At 56.7% G+C, this 24,660-nt stretch overlaps 7 protein-coding genes across 7 annotated transcripts; 4 read left to right on the top strand and 3 right to left on the bottom strand.

Moving 5' to 3' along the window:
* Positions 1-751: 751 nt before the first annotated feature.
* Positions 752-2,591, bottom strand: cct5 (T-complex protein 1 subunit epsilon; the record flags this gene model as incomplete). The annotated part of the gene is made up of 4 exons (XM_069375836.1): positions 752-885; positions 952-2,439; positions 2,496-2,513; positions 2,576-2,591. The coding sequence occupies 4 exons, from the start codon at positions 2,589-2,591 to the stop codon at positions 752-754; spliced, it is 1,656 nt and encodes a 551-aa protein (XP_069227314.1).
* A 361-nt stretch (positions 2,592-2,952) lies between these two features.
* WHR41_07230 (uncharacterized protein) lies at positions 2,953-4,061 on the top strand (the record flags this gene model as incomplete). Its single annotated transcript, XM_069375835.1, has 4 exons — positions 2,953-3,152; positions 3,214-3,475; positions 3,529-3,933; positions 4,022-4,061. Exons 1-4 carry the CDS (start codon positions 3,146-3,148, stop codon positions 4,059-4,061), a joined length of 714 nt encoding a protein of 237 aa, XP_069227313.1. The 5' UTR covers positions 2,953-3,145.
* A 556-nt stretch (positions 4,062-4,617) lies between these two features.
* On the top strand, positions 4,618-6,896 carry WHR41_07229 (uncharacterized protein). Its single transcript, XM_069375834.1, has 3 exons — positions 4,618-4,986; positions 5,060-6,650; positions 6,708-6,896. The coding sequence occupies exons 1-3, from the start codon at positions 4,702-4,704 to the stop codon at positions 6,716-6,718; spliced, it is 1,887 nt and encodes a 628-aa protein (XP_069227265.1). The 5' UTR covers positions 4,618-4,701; the 3' UTR covers positions 6,719-6,896.
* A 284-nt stretch (positions 6,897-7,180) lies between these two features.
* On the bottom strand, positions 7,181-9,481 carry WHR41_07228 (uncharacterized protein; the record flags this gene model as incomplete). Its single annotated transcript, XM_069375833.1, has 1 exon — positions 7,181-9,481. One exon carries the CDS (start codon positions 9,479-9,481, stop codon positions 7,181-7,183), a length of 2,301 nt encoding a protein of 766 aa, XP_069227257.1.
* A 1,248-nt stretch (positions 9,482-10,729) lies between these two features.
* WHR41_07227 (uncharacterized protein) lies at positions 10,730-13,963 on the top strand (the record flags this gene model as incomplete). The annotated part of the gene is made up of 1 exon (XM_069375832.1): positions 10,730-13,963. One exon carries the CDS (start codon positions 10,730-10,732, stop codon positions 13,961-13,963), a length of 3,234 nt encoding a protein of 1,077 aa, XP_069227258.1.
* A 1,003-nt stretch (positions 13,964-14,966) lies between these two features.
* Positions 14,967-18,487, bottom strand: WHR41_07226 (uncharacterized protein; the record flags this gene model as incomplete). Its single annotated transcript, XM_069375831.1, has 2 exons — positions 14,967-15,888; positions 16,089-18,487. 2 exons carry the CDS (start codon positions 18,485-18,487, stop codon positions 14,967-14,969), a joined length of 3,321 nt encoding a protein of 1,106 aa, XP_069227259.1.
* Positions 18,488-22,320: 3,833 nt separating this feature from the next.
* WHR41_07225 (uncharacterized protein) lies at positions 22,321-24,644 on the top strand (the record flags this gene model as incomplete). The annotated part of the gene is made up of 3 exons (XM_069375830.1): positions 22,321-23,033; positions 23,090-23,796; positions 23,850-24,644. The coding sequence occupies exons 1-3, from the start codon at positions 22,520-22,522 to the stop codon at positions 24,642-24,644; spliced, it is 2,016 nt and encodes a 671-aa protein (XP_069227260.1). The 5' UTR covers positions 22,321-22,519.
* Between the last annotated feature and the right edge of the window lie 16 nt (positions 24,645-24,660).

Genomic DNA, 24,660 nt, shown 5'->3' with positions numbered 1-24,660 from the left:
GTCCAACCCCGAGGGTCATAGGAACCAAGAGAGTGAGGCCCTTAGATCCAGCCGCAGCAGCGAGCGTCGGTTCCCAAGGGACCTGTGAGAGTAGACAGTAGTGATTGTCAATGTTCCCATACAATCCGATGATGGAAAGCTCTTATTTCAAGTCGGCTGTGTTCATTTTGTTTGGCCGATGAGTTCATTCAATATCGATCGATATCTTGTTGACTCGGAAGAGCATTCGAGGTATCTGTTTAAGAGCCTGATCGAACGTAGTGGTTTTCTTTTGATCAATCTGACGAAGACGAAATGGAGATGGCAGGGATACAATGGCGAGAGAGATTATTGACGATCAGGAATGAAGACCGGTAGTTGCCAATACTTGTACCATATCGAATTGGTACCTTTCAATGAGCAGAGTGGAACTTCGAGCGGTGAAAAGGCATGACATTCTAAATGATCACATATGCGTCAGGCGGCGCCTGGTTGGATCTTGTATTTGCATCGTAAGTGAGGCTCAGTAGAAGAAGGTAGGTCTCCGCTGAGATGGATGGCGCATCGTCGCTCACCTGAAGCGACCACATGGATAACACCATGAAACTGCCCATAATGGCGATTTATCTTTTTCTTTTCATTTCAGAGCTTTACATCATATCTCCTTTTGCCGGATCTATCGATTAAGGGTTTCCCAGACACACCGTCGCTATGCTCGAAGAAAGCCCCACGCGCAATTCAGCGTGCAGTACGTTCGCTATGATCGTGACATCTAGAAGTCGTTCTCCTCGCCACCGGCGACGATGACGTTGTTGATCTTGAGCACCATCCGGCACAGCTGGGTCGCGAGCAGAAGCTGTTGGCGCTTGGAGATGAGCGGGTCGATGACGAAGTTGTCCTTCATGTCTGAGGCATTAGGGGTTAGCATGCTGTAGAAAAAAATACATGATGTGGAGACGGTCAGGAACTTACTGTTTGTGCCGGTCTGCATGCAGTCAACACCGAGTCTGCCTCTGCCCTCGCCTCTGCCCTGCCTGGCCTTCAAGTCGGCCAGAGTCTCAATGGGGCTCAGACCGCTGTTCTCGGCCAGAGCCATGGGAACGGCGTCCAGCGCCTCGGAGAAAGCGCGCATGGAGTACTGCTCGAGGCCTCTAGTCTCAAGCGCCTCCTTCTCAACGGCAAGCGAGCAGGCAATCTCTGCCGCACCGCCACCGTAGACGATTCTGTTGTCAGTGACCAAGTTGCGGACAACGCACAGGGCGTCGTGTAGCGAGCGCTTGGCCTCGTCGATGATCATCTTGTTGCTGCCGCGGACGAAGACTGTGACGGCGCGCGAGTTGGCGCACTCCTCAATCACCAGCATCTTCTCCCTTGTTGTGCCGAAACTCATCTCGCGAACGACGCCCGCCTTGCCGAGCTTGGCTGCGCTGAGATCCTCGAATCTGGGCACGATGCGGCCGTTGGTAGCGATGGCGATGAGCTCGATTTCGGGACCACCAACCCATCTCACTGCGGGAAGCTCGTTGGTGAGCAGAAGGTGGTTTGCCTCGTCGTCAAAACCCCACTGGCAAATGACCACGTTCGCACCAGTGTCCTTGATCTGCTGAATCATCTCTGTGAACTTCGTCTGCTCGTACTTCTGGAGCTCCTTGAATTCCGCAACCGAAGTGATGTCGAGCTTGTGCTTGGTCTTGGGCTTCGGAGGCTCGAATGCGCAAGTGAGAATGGCGAGCTTCGCGTCGCGAACTTCCGAAGGCATCTGAGGGTGCGAGAAGTCCTTATCGACAATCACACCCTTCACAAGGAGAGTGTCCTCCAGAGCACCACCAACCTTTCCATCAACCTTAATGAGCTCAAAGTCCACATCTTTCCTCTCGAGGTCGGCGACGGACAACACAGCATCGACGGCGATCTGCGCAAACTGGTCGTGGGCTTTCGAAACGATCTTAGAGCCAAGCGAGGTCTTAGCGACCTTAAAAAGGTTCTCGGTGTTGTCGCGGCTGAAAGGGATCTCGTCGCTTATCCGGTCAAGCTCCTTCACCGCAGCCTCGCAAGCCGTGTCGTAGCCGTCCGCAATCCTGATCGGGTGAATTCCCTTGTCTATGAGCTCCGCCGCCTGCTCGAGAAGAGCGCCCGCCAGAACAACGACACCTGTCGTACCGTCTCCGATCTCCGCATCTTGTGATTGTGACAGGCTGACGAGCAGCCGTGCGATGTTGTCCTTGATCTCCATCTGACCGAGAATGGTCGCGCCGTCGTTGGTAACAGTGATATCGCCATCCGGGCTGATCAGAATCTTGTCCAGTCCGCGGGGTCCGAGGGAGGTCTTGACGAGGGAGGAAACGGAGCGGGCAGCGAGAATGTGCTGCTTGACAGCTTCATTGCCGTGTACTCTGGTCTTCTTCCCCTGGTCGCGCACAATAATGAAGGGACGTCCGGTCTCGTCGGTGGTGATTTGAGCTGTTCTGTGAGTTAGTTGAGGATTGAAGGGGTTGCATGTGATCGCCGCTGCGTACCATTGCTCATGTCCAAGTCTGCGATTGATTATTAGCATGTGCGCTTTCAGCTACTTCCGTTGTTACAGCTCGTCACTTACTCAGATTGTTGGCCATGTTGACTCCTTTCGTTGACTACCAGAGGCAGCCTATTTCTGATTTGATGTCCTTTCTCTCACCGGAATCCCAACGCTCAATCCAGGCGTTGAAGGTATCTTCCGGTATTTTCGGTCAACCGCTAAGTCGGCAGTTGTTGTTTGTCCAGGATATTGCTCAAGCGACAACAATATTGCGGGCAGGCGGTGTTTCGCTGCGGGCGACTGGCTTCTCAGTTTCTGCTCGGAACACCTGCTGTGCTGCTCTCCCCTCCAAAATCCAAGGTCGCGTCCCTCAATTTGCACGGGCCACCTCCACGCGCTCTGCAGCCGACGCCGACGCGGAGAGCTCTTTTGCTGTGAGCGCCGGTTGAACACTGGGCAGTTGACCTGACTTGGACTCGCAGCCGTCAATTCGTCCAACATCATTTTTGCGACATCACTCAGCTGGGCTTTGCACGGTCATTAATCGCTAGTCACAAGCCGCGTGCACGTGACGCGCCTGCTACTATCCGCCTCGGCGCATTCACGCGCTCACGGATCTTCACGCGCGAAACCCAGTCGCAAACGACAACCATGCCCCGTGAGTGACTCGTTCTACATTTGAACAATCTCGACGCATTCAATGGCTAAGAAAATAGCAGCCGCGATCAGTGACGAGGAGTCCATCTCCGACGGTGTCGATGTCCCAGAGTCCATTCCCGCCAAAGCCTCGAAGAGCAAACAGCCCGTAAAGGATGAATCCGAGGATGAGCAAGACGAAGGCAGCGATGAGGAGGGCGAGGACGAGTACTCGGTTGACAGAATCGTCGACCACGCCTTTGAGCGAGGAGCCGTCAAGTACAAAGTGAAGTGGCTGGGCTACGAGGACGAATCGGACATGACTTGGGAACCAGCTGGAAACCTGTAAGGCACGGTCGCGGGCGTTGAGGCTACTGCATAGCTGACGCAGCATACAGTGAGACCGCGCCGGAGAAGGTTCAAGATTACCATGACAGCATTGGCGGCCCACCCGAGCCACCAGCGTCGAAGAAGAAGGGTGGAGCCAAGAAGCGAACCGCCGCCGAATCCGTCGAATCGACTGCTGTGACTGTAGCGAAGAAGCGCGGCCGGAAGAGTCAAACGAACGGCACGGAGCCAGAGCAAGGATTCTTCACCTTGCCAAAAGGGAGCTGGGAAAGTGACGTTTCCCACGTGATGAGCATCGTCGAGGAAGAGGAGCCCGACAGCAACAAGCCCGGGAAGACTATCAAGGTCCTCATGGGTTTCATCCAGTGGAACGAAGACAGGAAGACGAAGCACCCCATGAAGACGTTGCGGACAAAGTGCCCTCAGGCATTGTTGACGTACTACGAGAACCACTTGTGAGTAATTACCGGCTTGCTAGGTCCACTAGCACTAAGCTGAATCTTCTTTTACTTTAGGCGCTTTAACAGTTGACACCTTGCTTAGGGTCTTCGCTAAGAATGAGGATTCGTCGATAGCCGAGTAGGAGCTTGGTCAGATGAGGCCTCCATGACCCGACTTCTGTTGGACTGGCTAAGCGAGGAGTGATGGCTGCAAGATTTTATCTGCTCTCCAGAGCATTGAAGCGTTTTTAGCAAGGCGAAGGTCCCGCCAGGCGTTACGGTAGCTCAAATGGGACTTAAGGCGTATGTATACCAGGATTCATGATCAATATCGCTGATATCACGCTCCCGTGCTGGCTCACTGTATTACCACTTAAGGTCCGAGTGGCGGACTAAGTACGCTTCGTTGATGCAGTCATCAGTCGTTGACTGCAACATCGAGTGACTCAACTGCTCCAGGTTCTGTGCAATGCCACGGTAGGATCAATGGCAGTGAGGTTCATTCGCGTTTCGCAACCAAAATACTCTACACTCAGTCATTTATTGATGAGAGAATGTTGCATGTTCGAAGAGTCATTGCACTTGGCATCGTTCGTGTGACCGCAATGAGGATGTCGATCTCCAGGTTGGAGAGAGTTTGACCCCGCGCTAAGATAAGATTTCGCGCATTGAAATTCCGTCCTAGAGCGTCGACTCACATGCCCCTCACATATATAGTAAGTCTCGTCACCGTTCATTGACTTTTGCCTGCACCCTCGAACACATTCACGGAGAGTGCGCATCATGTCTGCCCAAGGCGTTGTCGACGCCGTCAAGGACGGTGTCCAGCAGGTCGCCGACAAGCTCCAGGAAACCACCGTCGGAGACAGCAACACCACCAACGAGACCAAGCCCCAGACCCTGCTCGACGAGGTCACTGGCGAATATGTCAGCAAGAGCGAGCTGAAGAAGAGGCAGAAGCAGAGGCAGAAGGATATTGAGAAGGCCAAGAAGGACGCCACCAGGCAGGCGCCGCCTCCTCCCAAGAAGAAGGCTGCCGCCGACGAGGAGGCCAACCTGAACCCGAACGTGAGTTTGCAGCAAACGGGTGTAGAGAGATGCGCAATTTGCGCATACCTGTTGCAATACTGACAGGGCACAGCAATACTTCGAGATCCGCAGCCGCAAGATCAAGCAGCTCAAGGACACCCACGAGCCTTTCTCGCCGTACCCTCACAAGTTCCATGTCACCTACGATCTCCGTAACCTTGAGAAGGAATATGGCCACCTCAAGAAGGGTGAGCTCGTCAGAGATAAGGAGGTTAGCATTGCTTGCCGTATCTACAACATCCGCACATCGGGCGAGAACCTCCGTTTCTACGAGGTTTCTTGCGACGGCGCCGACTGCCAGATCATGGCCACCAACCACGAGAACACCTCCAGCATGCCTTTCAGCGTGCAGCACGAGGAGCTTAGAAGAGGCGACATCATTGGTGTCAAGGGTTTCCCTGGAAAGACCAACCCCAGCAAGGAGAGCAACCCCGGCGAGCTCTCCATTTTCGCACAGGAGACCACCCTGCTCGCGCCCTGCCTGCACCAGATTCCTTCCGAGCACTACGGCTTCAAGGACAAGGAGGAGAGACACAGGAACCGTCACCTTGACCTGATCATGAACAAGCGCACCAGAGACACCTTCATCAAGCGCTCTCAGATCGTACGCTACATCCGCAACTACTTCGACAACAACGGCTTCTACGAGGTCGAGACCCCTGTGCTTATGAAGAACGCTGGCGGTGCCACTGCTAAGCCTTTCTTCACTCACCACAACGACCTCAACATGACCCTCGCCCTCCGTATCGCCACTGAGCTTCCCCTCAAGCAGCTCATCGTTGGTGGTATTCACAGAGTCTACGAGCTCGGCCGCATTTTCCGTAACGAAGGCATTGACCTCACTCACAACCCCGAGTTCACCACCTGCGAGTACTACGAGGCTTTCGCCGATGTTTACGATGTCATGAACCGCACCGAGGATCTCGTTGAGGGTCTCGTCAAGACCGTCTGCGGTAGCCTGCAGACCCAGTTCCACACTCAGAGCGGCGAGGTCTACGATGTCAACTGGGCCAAGCCCTGGAAGCGTATCGAGATGATTCCCGCGCTCGAGGAGGCCTGCGGCGAGAAGTTCCCGCCTGGCGACCAAATGCACACTCAGGAATTCAACGAGTTCCTGCAGCGCATGCTCAAGAAGACTGGCCTCGAGTGCACCCCGCCCCTCACCAACGCCCGCATGCTCGACACCATGGTCGGTGAGTTCATCGAGGAGAAGTGCATCAACCCGACCTTTATCACAGGCCACCCCGAGATCATGTCTCCTCTGGCCAAGTACGACCGCAAGAACAAGGGCCTGTGCGAGCGCTTCGAGGCTTTCGTCTGCAAGAAGGAGATTGTCAACGCATACACCGAGTTGAACGACCCCTTCGACCAGCGTCTGCGTTTCGAGGAGCAGGCCGCCCAGAAGGCCCAGGGTGACGACGAGGCCCAGGTCATGGACGAGGCTTTCCTGACTGCCATGGAATACGGTCTTCCGCCTACTGGTGGCTGGGGCATGGGCATTGACCGCATGGTCATGTTCCTTACCGACAACTACAGCATCAAGGAGGCACTCACTTTCCCCATGATGAAGGACGACAACAACGCGCCGAAGCCGAAGGCCGCTGAGGTCACAGACGTGACCCCCGTCCCCGTCGAGGGCGTTAGTAAGTTTACCTCGTGATGAACACCATTTCGCTTCTACGCATGCTAACAATGTACAGCCCACAAGTAGATCGCATCAATCAGAAGATAGCTGGCACAACGAAGATTACGGACATGATGGCTGATGCATTGGATGGCGCGTGGGGCCCGTGATACAACAAATCACTCGAGACACTAGACCAGCGAGTAATAGCGCTGAGGAAGAAGTAGAAAGCACCGTCACGAATGAAACCACCATATTACTTCAACCAGCTCAGCTACCACGTGATGACAAGACGACCTAAGCATCTACTATGCAGCGCCGATGCAGCCATTAGCGGCGATTTCAAACTCTGCCAACCGTCCATCATGAGGTACACAGCTTGAATTAAGATCCCGGAAGGTCTCCCTTGAATTAAGTATCCTGGGTATATCGCTCATACACGCAGCCCTTCATCGACACATCTATGCTTTCATCCCTTGCGTCCAATGCATGCGTTCTGTACCGCAGGTGTCCACCGAAATCAAAAACGCCCAATCACCCTGACCAACCCTAATAAAACTCCGGCAAATCGTCAAACGCCGGAATATCCGAGCTGCAATTGAAGTCCCTCTGGTACGCCTTCTCGGGCAACATGCCCGCCTTTAGACCCGCCTGGTAGCTCCACTGCGGCGCGTTCTCGTTCTTCCACGTCCAGTAGAACCAGCCCCAACCCTGCTCGAACGAGTGCATCTGCGCCTCCGCGAACATCTGCAGGAAATGCTTGTAGCCCGCGCTGTAGTCGGCCGGGTCCGCGTTCGCGCCCTCGCACGAGCACCGCGGGTTGTTGTCCGTCGGGCACGTGGGCGTCAGCACGCTGCCGCTGGCGCTGCCGCCGGGCGTCGAGATCATGTTCAGCGTGCCTTCCCAGCGCGAGCCAACGCCCACGTTGTTCAGGTACTGCGTGCAGTCGGTGTCGGCTTGCGACCATTCGCCGCAGAGCGTGGGGCCGAAGCCGGTTTGCTTGTTCTGCGAGCGGAGAGCTTGTTTCGTCCAGCCGCCGCAGGCGAAGTTGATTTTGTCGTGGTGCGTGAGTACGATCTGGTCGACGTTGAAGATCACGTACTGGTGCACGTCGAGGAGGAGGTTCTTTTTGTCCTGCAGTTTGCCTTGCCAGTTGTCGAGGCCCATGAAGCCATCGCCGAAGATGATAACGCCTTCGAAGCCGCTGGCCTGTATGGCGTCGACTGCTTTGCTCGTCCAGTCGATGACCGTGTCGGGATCGAGCTCGACCATGCGCGGCTCATTCACGAGGCCGTACATGGTGACGAGGTTTTTATAGCGAGGTTGAGAGAAGAAGGTAGCGATCTGCTTGTGGAGGTCGATGGTGCGTTGGCCGTTGGTGGCGCCGTCTGTCCCGTTCAACCAGCGAGCTTCACCCTGTCGTCCACTGTGATTCCATCCGTTCTGCGAGCCAGGCGCTCCATGCATATCGAGGTTGACGCGCAGGCCGTGCTTGCGGCACCACTCGATTGCTCGTAGCAAGTAGCGCCAGCTGACTTTGGCTACGTAAGGATCTCCGTCGTACGTCGTGACAGCCCAGTAGGAGTAGGGAATGCGGACGTGATCCATTCCAGCAGCTTGAATATCGATGAGGTCCTGCTCCGATATGAAACTGGAGTAATGCTCCTCCAATTTGGACTTCGCTCGCGTCGAGCCCAGCGTCTCGGTCAATGTCCATTCATCGACGACGCCGTCACGGCTGCTGTAGCTGCTGAAGAACGAGGGTGTTATCCATGGTTCAATGCTGAGCCACCCTCCCAGGTTAACTCCACGTACTGGCATTGTGCCGTACTCGAATTTCTTGTCGAGTGGAGGAACGTTGTCGTTACACCGTGTCGAGTCGTCCCAAGTAGAGTTCAAGCCCATGATAGGCAAGCCGCCCACGGTCTCATCGGTGTATGTGACGTTGAAATCGTAAGTATCGTACCAAGAGAAAGGATCAAGCTCTGTTCCTTTGGCGCTCGCGGGGATTTCATCTTCCGATACACCATCGAGATTACTGTTCGCGGGTGCATTGGAGTCGGATGAAGGGCTGCTCCCGCTGTTGTCGTCACTTGAAGACGAGTTCTTCCCGCTCACTACCACTCCCACAGGGATAGCAATTGCCAGGATAAGAATGACAATGCCGACTCCGATTAAGATCTTTTTCCACTTTTTCTTCTTCCTTGCTTTCTCTGGGTCATATTCCGAGGAGTCACTAGCTCCGCCTCGCAATCTCACGTTCTCCTCGTAGAAAGGCTTCTCTTCGTACTGGCTGTCTCTGCCTCTCTCCAAAGCATGCCCACTCACAACCCTTCTTCCACCTTCCGTCTCCGCACGCCGAGACCTTCGACGGTCATAAACCAAACCATCCGCCTCGTCGTAGTCTGCAGCCTTCTCTTCCTCCCTTCGACGTCGTCTCCGTTCCTTGTGCTCTTGTCGTCTTCGCTCGCGCTCCTCCTCTCTGCGCTGCTCTCGTTCCTGGTCTCTGTCGTACCCTGATCGCCTCCGGCTTTCTTCCCTAGGAGCTTGTCTGGTGTACGTCTCGTACTCGTCGTAAGGATTCCTTTGATTCGCCCGATCCAGCGCCGCTAGCTGGGCAGAAGATAAGGCGGTGCTCTGGCTCTTGCTGTTCTCCGAGCCAGAAGCCTCATGTCTCCTCTCTCGCCGCCTTCGCTCCCTCCTAGCAGCCTCATGCTCCTCGTCATCTCGTTCCCTGTGTCTGCGCGGCGGCGGGTCTCCATTGCTGTCGATGCGCTGGTGTGTTCTGCGCTTCCTCTGTCGCCGGGGCGATTCGCGCGGGTCCCGCGAGTACTCTGATTGCGCGGGCATATTTGTCCGTGAGAATCTTCTCTCTACCACGCCTATGCGGTCATCCGGAATGCTTGCAATCACCGGGCGGGCGGTCGAGGTCGTGGAATGTCGAGTGTCCGGCTGTTTGTAGCCGGTTGCGCAGGGCAACGGAATAGTTGACCGCCCAGGGCTTGGAGACTAAGTTACAGCCACAACGGCCACGCGTTTGCTGGGGCCTTCCTTGTGGGCTTGAGATGAACGACTCTGCTTTTAGTAAAGTCTTTGGGCTCGACTTGTATTAAGTGTTGGCGAACGGCTCGGCTGGCGTGGCGGTCCTTGGTGGTTGGGTTGATCAGCGCGCTGACGCAGCGCAGCGCTGTTGACCGCTGCCGACTTTCCGTCAACAACCAACAACGAAGTTTGACTCTGGCGAAAGTGGATGCAAATGGACGCTCGCGCAAGGACTCGTAATGTTGCTTCTTGACTTGTGTCATTCAAGGAAATAAAGGTCTTCCGGCCAGTCAGCTCTTACGCGCGCGGCCTCTGTTGCTGATGCCGGACTCAAGCATTGCTTGACGTACTTTTGCATCGTGGACTTTGCTGGTTGGAGACGAAAACCGTCTCCCTTATATGCTTATTACTCATGGCCTTTCGCTGCGGGCACGATTTTGATCCAGAACAAGGGATTTGATCAGGCACATCAGTAGTAATATGTCCGTCGAGGTCGGGATCATTCTTCGTTCCAATCCGACCGTAGAGCGAAATCTGTCTGTCACCATCGACTATCGATTAAGAAAAAATCTCTCGAATTTTACCGCAAGCACGGCGAGATAGGCCTAAAAATCGCGTAACTTCGTGAGACTGTTTTCATTCACGGTCTTCCAAACTGTATAAATGTGTGTCCTGCAATCACAAAAGCTCATCCTAATGTTTTCTACTCAGCATGTGATACCAAGCAACCTCAAGAGGATAATGACTTTGCGTGAGTTGTTCTCGTTGTTGAAATGTATAGTGTTCAACTTAATTGTATGGCAATCGACCTCGAGATATCATAAGAGAGTCATTTTCAGGACTATCCGTAGCAATGTATTCGTTCCAGGACATATTTTGTATGCTGCTGCGTCATCTTTAACGCCCGTTTTCTGCCGTGCAGTCTGCGCAGGGTCTCTGTACGCACAGACCACCTGCCCGATTATCTCCCGCGTGACGGATGTTTATTTGGGCGTCAAGCACTTCTCGGCTGCGGGACGCCAGACTCCAGGCCGCGACAACCGCACTGACATCGCCATGGTTTCAGAGCGCAAGCCTTCAGATACGTCCGCGGGCGCTGCATCCATATCGTCCCAGCGCCAGGACCGTCAACCGCTCGCCAATATCAGCGCAAAGATGTCGAACTCCCCCACCAGCACACCACAAAAACCGGCAGACGGACCTCACTTCAAGCCGCCTACACAACCTGAGTTCGGCAAGGCTAGTCCGATTCGTAACCCGCTTAGGAAAGCACCAGTAGATCCTTTCGTACCGAGATCCAAGCCGGTCGCGCAGAGACCGCCCGAGTCGCATTCGAGTCGATACCATGTACCAGCACAGCAGAGCGGGCCGAACGCCATGGTCCAACCTCCATTCATCCCTCCAGAGCAGCGAGGATTTTACATGCCCAGCCAAGCGCCGAGACCGCCAACTATCCCTCCGGCAGCACGACCGGTGTTCTCCTCCCTCGGAACAAACACATACTACCAAACTGCCGCTCCGCGGCCTAACAGGCCTGTGATTGATTTGACGAAGAGCAATGATGACGAGTTCGACCCGGACTCTGCAATCAGAGCCGACAGTAGAGCTTTTGGCGCGTCGGATCCGTACATGTACATGGAATCTGGGCAAGCGAATGAGAATATCAAGAATTTGCTTGAGGGCGCGTTCGACGACGAGGATGATCGGTCTAAGACGCGTCTCCGAAGTCGTGCGAAGAAGGCGGCCAAAGAGGAGAAAGATAAGGCGGACAAGCAGGCGCAGAGTTTGGCGGACAAGCTTGCGGCTTTGGATGTGAAAGACAAGGAGGACGAGAAAGAAAAGAAGAAACCCGAGGCGGAAGCGGAGGAAGAAGAAGAGGAAGATGGCACAGTCGAGGGACTTACGGTCAAGTTGTTGCCACACCAAGTCGACGGTGTAGGCTGGATGATCGATAAGGAGATCGGGCAGCGGAAAAAGAGCGGCGTTCTACCACATGGAGGTATTCTGGCAGACGACATGGGTCTTGGGAAGACTGTACAGTCGGTAGCTCTCATGCTTACCAACCCTAGACCTGGTCCAGACGCAAAGCCAGAGCATGCCAAGCAGAAGCTACCTGGAAAGGAGGTGGGCAAAGGCACGCTGGTCGTGGCTCCGCTCGCTCTCATCAAACAGTGGGAAGGCGAAATCAAGAGCAAAGTGATGAAGAGTCATACCTTGAAGGTTCTTGTTCACCATGGACCAAGCAGGACAAAATCAGCCGCAGAGCTCAAGAAATACGATGTGGTCGTCACCACCTACCAAATTCTGGCATCCGAGCATGCTGGATCAAACATGGAGAAGCCGGATGGCGCAAGAGTTGGCTGCTTTGGCGTACACTGGTACCGCATGATCCTTGACGAAGCCCACACAATCAAGAACCGCAATGCAAAATCAACACTTGCCTGCTGTGCGCTTGAGAGCTGGTATCGCTGGTGCCTCACTGGCACTCCCATGCAAAACAACCTCGACGAGCTGCAGAGTCTCATCAAATTTCTCCGAGTCAAGCCATACTGTAACCTTCCGGAATGGAAGACCGCCATCACCCAGCCGATGAAGAATGGTCGTGGTGGTGTTGCTATGAGGAGGTTGCAATACTTCCTCAAAGCGTTTATGAAACGGCGCACCAAGGACATCCTGAAGAAGGAAGGTGCTCTGAACTTCGGAGGCAAGGCTGACAAGGAGGGTGAGCCAAAGAAGGGGGGCATGCAGATCGTCAAGCGTGAAGTCTTTACTATGGAATGCGACTTTGACCAAACTGAGCTGGAGTTCTATGACAGGCTTCAGGCTAGGGCTGAGAACCGACTGAAGGATCTTATGGAGACGGGCAAGACTGACTACATTGGCGCGCTCGTTATCCTGCTCAGACTGAGACAAGCATGCAATCACCCGCATCTCATCGAGATGGCCATGAACAAAGACAAGGATGCTATGAGCCTCGGTAGTAGTCAACCACAGTCTGGCACGCAGACCCCGCGGAAAAACAGCAAGGTGGAGACTGACGAGATGGACGACCTGGCGTCGCTCATGGGCGGTGTCACCGTGCAAACTAGGAATTGCGATGTTTGTCAAATCGAGCTTTCCAGTGGTGAAGCCAAGGATGGTGCGGTACGATGCGCTGAATGCGAAGCTGATCTCAATAATTTGAGATCCAAGGAGAAGGCCCAGAAGAAATCCAAGAAGTCAGCGAAGAAGGGAAAGAAGCCTGTCGTCAAAGAAGTTAGGTCAAGCCAGAGCAGGACAGCACGAACTGTCCGCAACCGCCGAGTCCTCGACGACAGCGAAGACGAGGAAGAAGGCGAGTGGATTGGCGAGGGATCGGAACAACAGATCGACCTGGGCAAAGCCGGCGGCACAGATGATGAAGATGCCGAAGGCGGCGGCGATACCCTAGGTTCGATCGACTCCAACACAGACGACGAGCAGTCTGGGTCCGGTTCTGAAGAAGATTCAGAAGGCGAATCCGACAACAACGAATCCCTCATCTCCAATCTTGCCCCCTCGCACAAACCTTCTCACAAACCTAGCACCAAGATCCGCCACCTCCTCCGCATCCTGCACGCCGAAACCCCGCAGCACAAGACAATCGTCTTCTCGCAATTCACCAGCATGCTCGACCTCATCGAGCCCCACCTCCGGCACGCGTCCATCGGCTTCGTGCGATACGATGGCAGCATGCGCCCAGACGCCCGCGAAGCCTCCCTCAACTCCCTGCGCACCGACCCTAAGACGCGAGTCCTTCTCTGCTCACTGAAGTGCGGCTCTCTCGGTCTGAACTTGACGGCCGCCAGCCGCGTCGTCATCGTCGAGCCATTCTGGAACCCGTTCGTCGAAGAGCAGGCCATCGACCGTGTGCATCGCCTCAACCAGCCTGTGGACGTCAAGGTTTTCAGACTGACGGTTCGGAACACGGTCGAGGAGAAGATCCTCGCGCTGCAGGAGAAGAAGCGCCAATTGGCTGCTGCGGCTATCGAGGGCGGCAAGGCAGTTGGCAAGCTGTCGATGCAGGACATCTTGCAGCTTTTCAGGCGAGACGCGGATGCAGTTGGCGGTGCGGATGAGGAAGACGTGGCGTTTGCGGAGAAGTTTGGTGGCGATGCGAAGTTGCTTGATGGGAATGGTGGGACCAGGGGGGAGGTAAGCCAGAGTAGGTCTGCGACGCCGCCGGAGAGGGCTGGCCAAAGGAGTGCTGCTGGTGCTAAGAAGGGTGTGGCAAGGAGGCCAGAGCATGCGGTCTATGGGCGGAGGTGGTAAGCAAAGTGAGATGACGCGGTGGTGGTGATGGTGATGATGATGGTGGCAAGATGCGCGACGAGTCTCTTTGTTCTCGATTTTCGGCTTCTGTCTTTCGTATGTACTTTCCCGGTCACTTGTTTATGCATGCATGATACCTCAAAACAAGATTAGAATTTCAGAAAAAAGAAAGATTGGACATCCCTCACAATTCTGTTCCCATTTCTGACAGAAGACACCGAAATCCAGTTGCTACCTAGCCAAAGCATTGTTGTCTCTCAGAAGACCTCGGACCTAACCTCACTTCCACTCACTCCAGCGGCCCAGCACACTACTGTAGAATTATGAGATCTGCACCTGAAGCCGGACACAATCAAATAAATAACCAACCAACCAACCAACCAAGCCATCCAGTCGTCAGTCAATCAACCAGTCAATCCCATACCAATCCACTACCAATCCGTTACCAATCAATCAATCAATCAATCAATCAATCCAGTCTAATCCAATGCAATGCAATCCAATTGATCAATGCAATGCAATCCAACTGATCAAGCCAATTCAATTCCAATTCAATTCAATCCAATTCAATTTTCAATCCAATCCAATCCACTCCACTCCAACCCAACTCAACAAAGCAAAGCAAATATGTCCAAAGCCAGAAGCAGCGGTGCCACCCCCAGTGAGTCTCTGATCCAACCCTCCCGTACAATACACTAGCAGGCACAACACATATCCATCACGATTGACACGAAAAGAAAAAGGAAAGTGAAAATCTGTTCTCTCTCTGAAGAGTCCCATTTTTCGATGATACCGGCAAGTATCTATCCCTCTCCATCATAATATTCTAACTAAAAAGAAAAAAAGTGGGTATCATCAACATCTAATGCCTGTGTTGTCTTGTCTTGTCATGAAAGCCGTTTCCGTCGTGATCTCCACGCTGTGCCTTTTTTTCCCCTCCGTCTTCCTCCATCCATCCTCCCCTAATCATCATCGTCGTCGTCATCATCATTAATTTCCTACTCTACTTCCTCAGGTACTCCACCAACTCCCGCAGCTTCCCCCTCGTCGCCTCGCTAATCTGCTCCTCAGGCGGGCCAAGCACCTTCTCGAGGACCGGCATCAGCTGGCCGGTCAAGCCCTGCACGGTCGGCTCGCCGGCCTGGTAGAGGGCGACGAGCATGTCGAAGACGGGCTCGTTCTCGCGGAAGTCGTTCTTGAGCGGGAGCAGGTCGACGAGGCGCGGCAGGACCTGGGGCAGGGGGACGGCGTGCGGGCGCGCCTTGACCATGCGCGCGAGGCAGCCGGCGGCGTTGTCGACGAGGCGGGCGCGCGAGTCGTCGGCGGAGCTGCCGGCGGCGACGGCGGGGTCGAGGACGGGCTCGAGCGTCTGCAGGATGGGGCCGTAGGAGCTCGCGAGCTCGGCGTCGGAGGAGTGGGCGCACAGCAGGCCGGTGCCGAAGCAGGCGTTGGACTTGGTCTCCGGGTCCTCGTCCTGCAGGCGCTTGGCGAAGATGGTCATGAAGCGCTTGGTGTGGGGCGTGCAGCCGGCGCGCATGGCCTCGATGCAGTCGGCCATGGTGCCGACGGCGGCGGAGCGCTCGAAGCGCTCCTGGGAAGAGGAGTACTTGATGATGAGGGACTCGAACATCTTCCACATCTCGCCGAACTGCTCGCCGAGGGCGACGGCGAGGCCGGCGATGACCTCCATGGCGGTCTCGATGACGAGCCAGTCGTACTCGGCGGTCTCCTCGGCCGGGATCTCGAGCTCCTCGAAATCGTCCTCGTCCTTTTGGCAGGGGTGCTGCTTCTCGAGGATGAGGCAGAGGTGGGCGGCGATCTTCTCCAGAGGGGTGGAGCTGGAGCCGCTGCTGGGGGCAAGGATGGCAGGGCCGCAGAGTTTGAGGGTGGCGGCGACGTTGCGGTTGATCTCGGTGATAACACCCCTGGAATGGCTGTCAGCGTGTGTTCGAAGAAGTCACATTCTCATGAACAAGTGATCAAAGTCGCAAGATATCAGAAACAGCCTCTAAGTATTCGCAGCATTTGCCGTAGCATATGAGTGAGCTGGGTAAACTTAAGTGTTCTCATCCCGGTAGCGACGTCACGAAACCAGAAATAAAGAGAGAAAAAGTCACAAACGTACCTGTCAATCTCCTCCTCCCACTTGGCAAGAGTGCCCGTGAGGACAAGGTTGCCAAGCTTCTCAAGGTCCTCAGACGGCTTGACCTTGAGCGGGAGGCCAGACTGCCACTTCTGCATGCCGGCGTCCTCGGCCAGGCCCCACAGGCAGGCGTAGGCGCGCCAGCTGGAGCCGATGGCGGACTTGCGGACACCCTCGAAGGGGTGCTCGAGCAGCGGGAGGACGGTCTCGATGGTCTTCTGCATGTAGGGCAGGAACTTGCTCTTGGTGTGGGTGAGGACGTCGCCGATGACCTCGACGGCGATCTCCTTCTCCATGGCGACGGCGGTGACGGCGCCGAGGTCGTCCCAGTCGTCGTCATCGTCGTCATCGTCGCCGTCCATGAGGGACTCGACGATGGAGTCGTCAACATCGTCGTCCTCGTTGACGCCACCAGCGCCCGCAACCTTGATCTTGCGGCCGGCAATGGTGATCTCCTGGCCAACGAGGTCAGAGGCCTCAGCACCGAGCTGAACCTCGGAGTCGGTCTCCTCCTGCTCGAGGCACTCGATGAGAGAAGTAGCAACACCCTCGAGGAAGGGAGCAAAGTCCTCCTCGTAGACGCGAGCGAGGGTAGACCACAGGATGAAGCTGGTCTCTTTCAGGCGCTGGTTGTCAAGGTGGAGACCCTCGACGGAAGAGCGCATGAGAGGCTCGACGAAACGCTGGAAGTCCTCGGCACCAACGGCGCTGGCGATCTTGCCGAGGGAGTCGACGACCATGCTACGGAGCTCGAGCTCGTCCTCGGAATCCTTGATGTTGATGTACTGGCCGAGGCTCTGCATGGTCTTGTCAAAGTAGGGCTTGAAGGCACCCTCAGAGGCAGAGGCGATGGAGCCAACGGCGGAAGCAGCGGCCATCTGGACCTTGTGGTCGCTGTGGGTGAAGAGAGTGCTGAAGCGGGGGACGAGCTCGTTGACGTAGACAGCGGCGTCGGACTGGTCGAGGCCCTCGATGAGAGAGTCGACGGCCATGCAGCTGGCCTTGAGGATGTTGACGTTCTCCTCGTGCTCGTCAGACTCGGGCTGGGTGGACTGCATGCCCTGGATGGCGAGATCGAAGTTCTTGATCAGAGCCGGGAGGAGACGAGAGTGCTCCTTGCCCATGTCCTCGGAGAGGTCGTCCGCAAGACGGGAGACACCGTTGAGGGCGGCGCTCCTGACGCGGACAGACTGGTCCTCGAGCAGGTGGAGAACGAGAGGAAGGATCTCATTCAGCTGGGTAGCGATGAAGTCGGGGGCACCCTCAACGCACATGCCGAGGGCCAAGATACCAGCACGCCTGTAGTCAGGGTTGGAGTTCTGAACGTACGGACCGAGAGCCTGGAGAAGAGGCACGGCGACCTGGCTGGGCGGCAGGGACTCGGACATGATGTCGAGGAGACCGAGGGCGCTGCGAGCCGGGGAGATGTCGTCGTCGTCAGGGCTGAGGTCGCCGAGCTCAGTGGCGAGCTGCAGGCAGAGCTTGGTCATCTGCTCACCGACCTTCAGGCTCTGGACCTTCAGCTTGCGGTAGCGGACGGACTGCATGAGGAAGGCAAGAGCCTGGCTACGGAAGTCGTCGTCGGCCTCGTTGTTGGCAGCGACCTGCATGAAGAACTGGAGAAGGTCGCCGAAGTGGGCGGCGAGGAAGGCAGACTCGTAAGAGAGCAGCCTGTTGAAAACGTCGAAGGCCTGCATGGCGTGCTCCTCGTCGTTGTCCTGAATAGCCTGCTGGAGCACCTTGACCATGCTAGGAATAGTGTTCTGGAAACTCTTCAGGGCCTGGACATCCTCATCGGTGTCGAGGACCATGACGAGCTCGGAAAGCGCGAGCATGGTGTTGGTGCGGACCTCGACGGACTCCGGGTCCTGGATGGTCTTGTTGAACAGCTGCAGCATCTGAGACATGCTGTCCTGGAAGGTATCCGGGGAGGCCTCGAGGAGGGTGTAGATGATGTAGAGGCCGACCTCACGGTGCCTGGCCTCGTTGCTGGTTGCAGCCTGCTGGAGGATGCCAGGAAGCTCGCCCCATTGTCCATCCTCGAGGTCGAACTTGGCAATAGCCGCGACGACGCGAGCCTTGCTGTGACGAGCGAGCTGCTGCTCCTCGTTGGTGGTGCTCTGGAGCAGAGAGTCCCTAAGCCCGGGCTTCTGGTTCTCGGGAATAGCGGCCCAGTGCTTGGCGACGAGCTTGCGAGCCTCGACGGAAGCAAGCTGACGGAGGGTAGGGTTGTCGTTGGACGTGAGGATGTGGATGAGGGCAGTCAGGGACTGCGGAGAGGTGTAGTAGGTCTTGTTGAGCTGGCTGGTGGCCGCCTTCACCTTTTGGGTGTCAGGCTCCACGAGCGCCTGCAGCAGCGCGACGAACTCCTGCTCATCCATCTTTGCGGTAGGATGAGGCAAGAAAACGAAAAGGGTATCAAAAAGGAAAGAGATGCGTAGAGAAGCAAGGAGGGCGCGGGCCGGCCGTGAAGTTCAAATATTCTTCGCTGGGCGAGGAAAAAAGCAGGGCATGACGGCGCGGGGGCATCTTTGCCGAGAGCAGGGTCTTCTAGCTTGGGCGTCGCTTCTGCTTAGCGGGCGAGCTGAGTGGGCACCGCTGGCCGAATCTTCAAATGAAGGCCACGAGATTTCCGAACAAGGCTGACGCTCCGTCAGAGAATTCTGTCTACGCAGAACATTCGGTGCATCAATTAGCCCCTGGGTGCCATGGCAACCACGTCAGAAAAAAAGGAAAAAATTAGCCAATCTGGGTCAGAGCGTTTGTGAAGTGATTTCGGATAAACAGAGCTACATATTCGAGAGCTAGAGAGGTATCATTACGCTGGCGCATTGGTATCATGAAGTAAAGAAAGATCGAGGAAAGCAAGTAAACAAAGCAAAATCAGCGAGCATGCAACACCGTCCTCCCGAACGCCTTGCTAAGCTATGGAAATGAATCGCGAGGGACATCAAATGCGTGAGATGTTGTGCAGGCACGATGCCGAAGGAGATCGCAGCTTTACCAGGCCTGGCTTCTGCTGCGGCTGGCGTCACGCAGCAGACTGCTTGGAGTCAGAGCCTCAGAAGGCAGGCTGAAGTCCATGCCTTCTTCGCCTTTGATCATGAGTCCTCCGAGACCAGCTTGAGGCAGGTCGAAGTGCTCAGCTGGTTGCTCTGTGACGGACGTGGGCTTGTCCATAGCAGCGTCCGGTAGTTGCATCAGGCCGGTCGGGCTCATCGGGCTTGGGCCGTGGGCGTTCGCGGGGTTGGTCTGAGTCTGGCCCGGGTTGCTTTGGAAGCTGAGGGGAGACGAAGGCCATGCGGCCGAAGACATGGACGGAGAGCTCGATGCGTACAATGAGGGTGCGCTGCTCCAAGTGGCTGGGGTTGCTGCTCCGAACGGGTTTGACACTGCCACGGCGAAGTCTGCCGCTTCGGTGATGTTGGCGAATTTGAATTCGATGTAGCCCAGACGGTCGACTAGTTCACGCGGCGCGTAAGAGGAATTGGCCATGTTCGTACTGACGGAGCGTATACTGGCATTGCTAGGGATGCTCGTTGTAGGGTTGGCTGGTGCTGATGATGTCGTGCGGCGCATGAACCTCAGGCTCGACCTCAAGCTGGAAGGCTTGTCTGCGTTGGTGTTCTCGGTAGCACGACCCGGCTCTTTGGTCAGTTCCAGACGGACAGTCGTAGAGCGCACAGGCGTGGCGGGCGGAGTGAACCACTTGAGTGGGAATTCGTAGTTCTTGGTCGTAGCGCTGAAGACCGCCGGGAATGATATTGAGCGTTCGACGCTGCTGGCGGGCGGACCCCAGACCTTGACGCACTCGTTGTGCGCAGCTGCCCCACGTGAATTCTTGTGCGTGATGGTACTTGTATAGCACTCATGAACAAGTTCACGTGCGCGGACGTCGTTCTGGAACGTATCGCAATCCTTCTTGGTCAAGAAGGTGTAGCGCGGCTTGCATGCCAGGGCTCGGTCTTTGCCAGACTTGATCTTCAAGTCTTGCAGCTCTAAGAAGGAAAGAGCAAGTGGCCTGTTGAGCAGCTGGGGAAAAGTGTAGGGGAAGCACTTGCGCGTCGACTGCGCCAGTCTGTGCTCCAAGACAACGTTGCCCTGCTCGTTGCGCCAGTAGACACATCGTCTGAAGAGGAGGTAGCTGTGAGCAACGAAGGAGGACCCTTCGATGGTGACCTTCACCCGGCATCCACGCTCGATGCGCTGCTCAGACGTCAAGTTCTCTGGCGCTCTTGAGATCTGTGATGCACTCTGCACGATATTGTGCCACCAGTCATCGGAAAAGTCTTCAGCGAAGGAGAATACCGGAATAGATTCCAGGTAATGAGGAGCGAGGCCAATCAAGGCACACACAGATGCGATGCAACCCTCGAACTCGCTGTCGAGGGTGTCTGGTTTCGCTGGGTGAGAGCCCGGAGCCTGCTTGGCGTCATCGTTCAGCTGAAGATAGGAAGAGCCGATGTTGGACAGCTTCCTCAAGAGTTGCTCAACGTAGGTCGAGCGCTCGTGAGAAAGGCCAGAGGCAGCAACGGACTGTTGCAAGTCAGACAAAGTGGAGTGGCTGTCGACATCGAACGACTTCTGCAGCACAAGTGTGACGTTGAAGGTGAGGAGGCCAACGCGGTTGTGGACCACACGGTCTTGCAGTCTTGGTAGGGTTGACTCGAAGGCGGCAAGAGCAGATTGCAGCAAGCCAGCCAGGCTCTCGTTCCCTCCGCTCGCAATGCCTTTGTCGACAATGCGGCGTTGCTTCTCGGCAAAGTGACGGCTCTCGTCCAGGACTCCACGGAAGACGACGGAACCAGTGTACTCTTGGCCAGTCCAGGCATTGATGGGCTCTTGCAGTCTCAAGGCCTGGTCGACGCGTTCGAGCTCATCGCGGAAGGCGGCGAACTGGGGCGAGGCGTTGCCGTACTCGCTGGCAAATGCTCGGTAGGCCTGGGCGCACTTGGTGGAGGACTTGAAGAGCTCGTAGATGCTGAAACCAAAGCCTGTCGTCATGACTGGCAGTAGCCAGTGCCGGGCCGGAGCTTAAGCTTGATCCGAAGAGAGGGCGATGGCGGTGAGTCGTGAAGATTGAGATAGAGTTAAGGGCCGGGGCGGATGGCGCAACAGCGATCTTCACTCAGGGTCAACATGGCTCGGTGGCAGCGTGTATATGTGGAGAGCGATATGGAGGGAAGGTTTGGGGGAGGGAGGGAGGGCATCGGAAGGCGAGGCAGGTAGCGAGGCGCGGTAGGGCTTGGGAGGACGAACAAGCTGCGGCGGCAGGGCGGGTGCGGCAGGGCGACGAGGCTTGCTGGGCGGCTGCCGGGTCGGAGGGCGGTTGCGTGCTGCGAGGATGGGCAGATGAGCAGCGTATGACGATGGGCGGAGGCCGCGGCGGCGATCTGCAGCTGTGGGCGCGCGAGGCAGCGCTGAAGACGAGCGGCCGTTTGTCGCGCTGGGCAGTCGAGGCTTGGGATTGCTTGGAGGGCTCGGAGGGCAGGGCAAGAGGGCGAGAGAGCGAGGCTGGGCGAAGCAGAAAAACGCGTGTCGGCGGGCACTGGCTACGACTGGCGGACACCCGACCGCCGCGGACAAGATCAATGCTACTAATGCTACCCATGCTACCCTGCCACTGCGCGCGGCCAACATCTACCGCCAACAGGCCTTGCGCCGCTAGCTGAAGCCGACTTGGTAGTGGCTCCATTGGGCCACTCCGGCCGCCCACCAGGCGCCCACTCTAGCAGTGCTTTAGCAGTGCTCTAGCAGCGCTACTCGCTGCCACACGACGCTCAGGCGCCCACTCTGCTGTAGGAGCGCCACTCGCTGCCATACGACGCCCACTTCGGCACGTGCCTCGGCAGGATGCCCGGCAGGATGCCGCTGCCGGATGCGAGCCTGAACGCGAGAGCGCGAGGATAGGCAGTGTGAGTCTTACCGGTGCCAGTGTGCCTGGATGCCGGCGGATGCCTGACAGCCCACCTGTGTGCCTGGATGCCGGCGGATGCCTGACAACGCGCCCATGAATGCCATCTCCCGGTGCCGGGCGGGTGGGAGCGCGCGGCCTGTGCCGTCCACGCCTCTCACACTTCCGTGAGCACGTGCGCTCATGCCTCATCGGGCGCCGCTCTGCTGAGCACGTGGGCTCATGCCTCATCCGGACGCGCTGCAACGCCGCAGGGCTGAAGCAGCCTCAGCAGCCTCAGCAGCCTCGCCCATCTGCCGCCAGAGACCCTGCCTCGCCTTCTCGTGCCCGCCCGCGCCTGTCCCGTCTCATTTTCTCGTCCGTCTCGCTTAAGCTCTGCTACATCCTCCGACTCCACCGTCTCCTCAAATCCCTGTGCGATGCAGCGCCGGCGGAGGGTGCTTGCGAGTCACTCTATCGCCCGCCGGTGCGGACTGTGAAGATCGCTGCTCACGCGACCATGCCGAAAGTGCCGAGGCACTCGCGCCACCACCTCCATCTCCAGGAGCGTGCGTGGCCCTTCAATCCCGCCAAGTATACCGGCCACATCCCGACCATCGCAGGCCAGCGCAAGCAGCTGGTCTCCATTATTGACGAGCATGGCTTCAACTGGCAGGTCTGGGCCGTCGCCGCCACCGGCTTCTTCACCGACTCGTACAACCTGTTCGCCTCCAACATCATCCTGCCCTGTCTGGCTTTTGTCTACTGGGGCGCCGAGCACGAGGCCAACATAGAGATCACCATCAACGCTCTCACTTTAGCCGGGTCATGTGTGGGCCAGGTCATCTTCGGCTTCCTTGCCGACAAATATGGCCGACAGCGGCTCTACGGCATTGAATTGATGATCGTCATTTTCAGCACAATTGGACTTGCCCAGAGCTCCGTCGGATGGATGAACCACGCCCAGGATGTCTCTTCGATGCGCGCCGACAGCTGGATCATGGCTTGGAAGTTCGTCATGGGAATCGGCATTGGTAGGACGGCACTGTCCAAATTTTAACTTTCACCTCAGACAGCTAACCATTTCAAGGTGCTGAATATCCCCTCAGCGCCTGCATCACCGCTGAGTGGGCTGCGACCCAATCTCGAGGCCGCATGATGGCTGCTGTTTTCATCATGCAACCCATCGGCCAGCTCTTTGCTTGGGCGATTGCCATGGCTGCACTCAAGGGTCTCAGTCGCGATTACAATTTAGACGTTGGAATTTTGACGACCGATAGAAACGAGATCGACAATGCCAAAATCGGCATCGATATATTATGGCGAATCGTCGTCGGCGTGGGAGCCGTCCCTGCCCTCGTCGCCATCCTTTTCCGCTGGACCATTCCGGAGTCTGGACGCTATACATACGACGTAAAGCAGGATGCCCGGACCGCGTTGAAAGACACGCGCAAAGTGTACGAGGAGCAAGCCGCCATGGAATCAGAAGCAACCGAGCTGAGTGATTTTGCACTCGAGGCAGGCGGTTCAGAGCAGACCCAAGAAGATCGCATCGCGCCAGACTTGATGCCTCAACTCACCGGCAGGACCTCCGTACCCGACGCATCTTTCGGTGAATTTGGACGGTCCTCCATCGGATCAAATGAAGACGAAATGTGGGAAATCCCCGACCCTGACGAAGACAACGACTACAACCAATTCTCCTACACCGAAATGCACACCTACTTCATCAAAGAAGGCAACTGGCGCTACCTCGCCGGCACCTCCATCGCCTGGTTCCTCCTCGACTTCGCTTTCGTAAGTACATCCCACTCGTTTCCCCCCCCTCACCCTACTAACGCACCTTCCAGTACGGCCTCGGCTTCAACAACCCCGGCACAATGGCAAAACTCTGGACCTCCTCCCCCAAACCCAACCAGCCCTCCACGCCCTCCTGGCTCCTCAACTCCCCCTACGGCGACACCGGCACGATCCGACAAGTCCTGCTGGCCAACGCAAAGAACACAACCCTCACCACCAGCATCGCCAGCATCACCGGCGCCCTGGCCGTCATCGCCCTCATCAACCGCATCGACCGCCGCCGCGCCATGATCGCCTCCTTCGCCCTGCTCGCCCTCGCCCTCCTCGTCCTCGCCCTCCTCTTCCACTTCCTCTTCCACTCGCACTCCCACCACGCCCTCGTCATCTTCTACGCCCTCGTGCAATTCGGCTTCGCCCTCGGCCCCAACACGCTGACCTTCATCGTCCCCGCCGAGATCTTCCCCACGCGCTACCGCTGCTTCTGCTACGGCCTGGCGGCCGCCGCGGGCAAGCTGGGCGCGGTGTGCGTGCAGCTCGCGTTCCTGTTCTTCGAGGGCGGCGGCATCAAGGATCCGAACTCGATGGCGCTGGGCAAGATGATCTATGTTTTCGCGGGCTTCATGGCGCTCGGGGCGGGCGTGAGCTGGGGGTGGATTCCGGGCGTGCAGGAGAGGGTTCCTGCTGGGGAGGATGGGGAGGGTGGGTTGAGGAGTGTTACGCTGGAGGTGCTTGGGGGTGGGAGGGCGAGTGTGAAGGAGGAGGAGAGGATTGGGGTGAGGAATCGGTGGGGGGTTTTGAGGAGGAGGTTGGGATTGGGGAAAGGGAGGCGTGATGGGGATACGTGATTTGGTGTATTTTATG

The sequence above is a fragment of the Cladosporium halotolerans genome (genome assembly GCF_011745625.1).
Source record: "Cladosporium halotolerans strain TM138-S3 chromosome Unknown Sca28, whole genome shotgun sequence".
Lineage (NCBI taxonomy): Eukaryota > Fungi > Ascomycota > Dothideomycetes > Cladosporiales > Cladosporiaceae > Cladosporium > Cladosporium halotolerans.
This window is presented reverse-complemented; position numbering and strand designations above follow the sequence as displayed.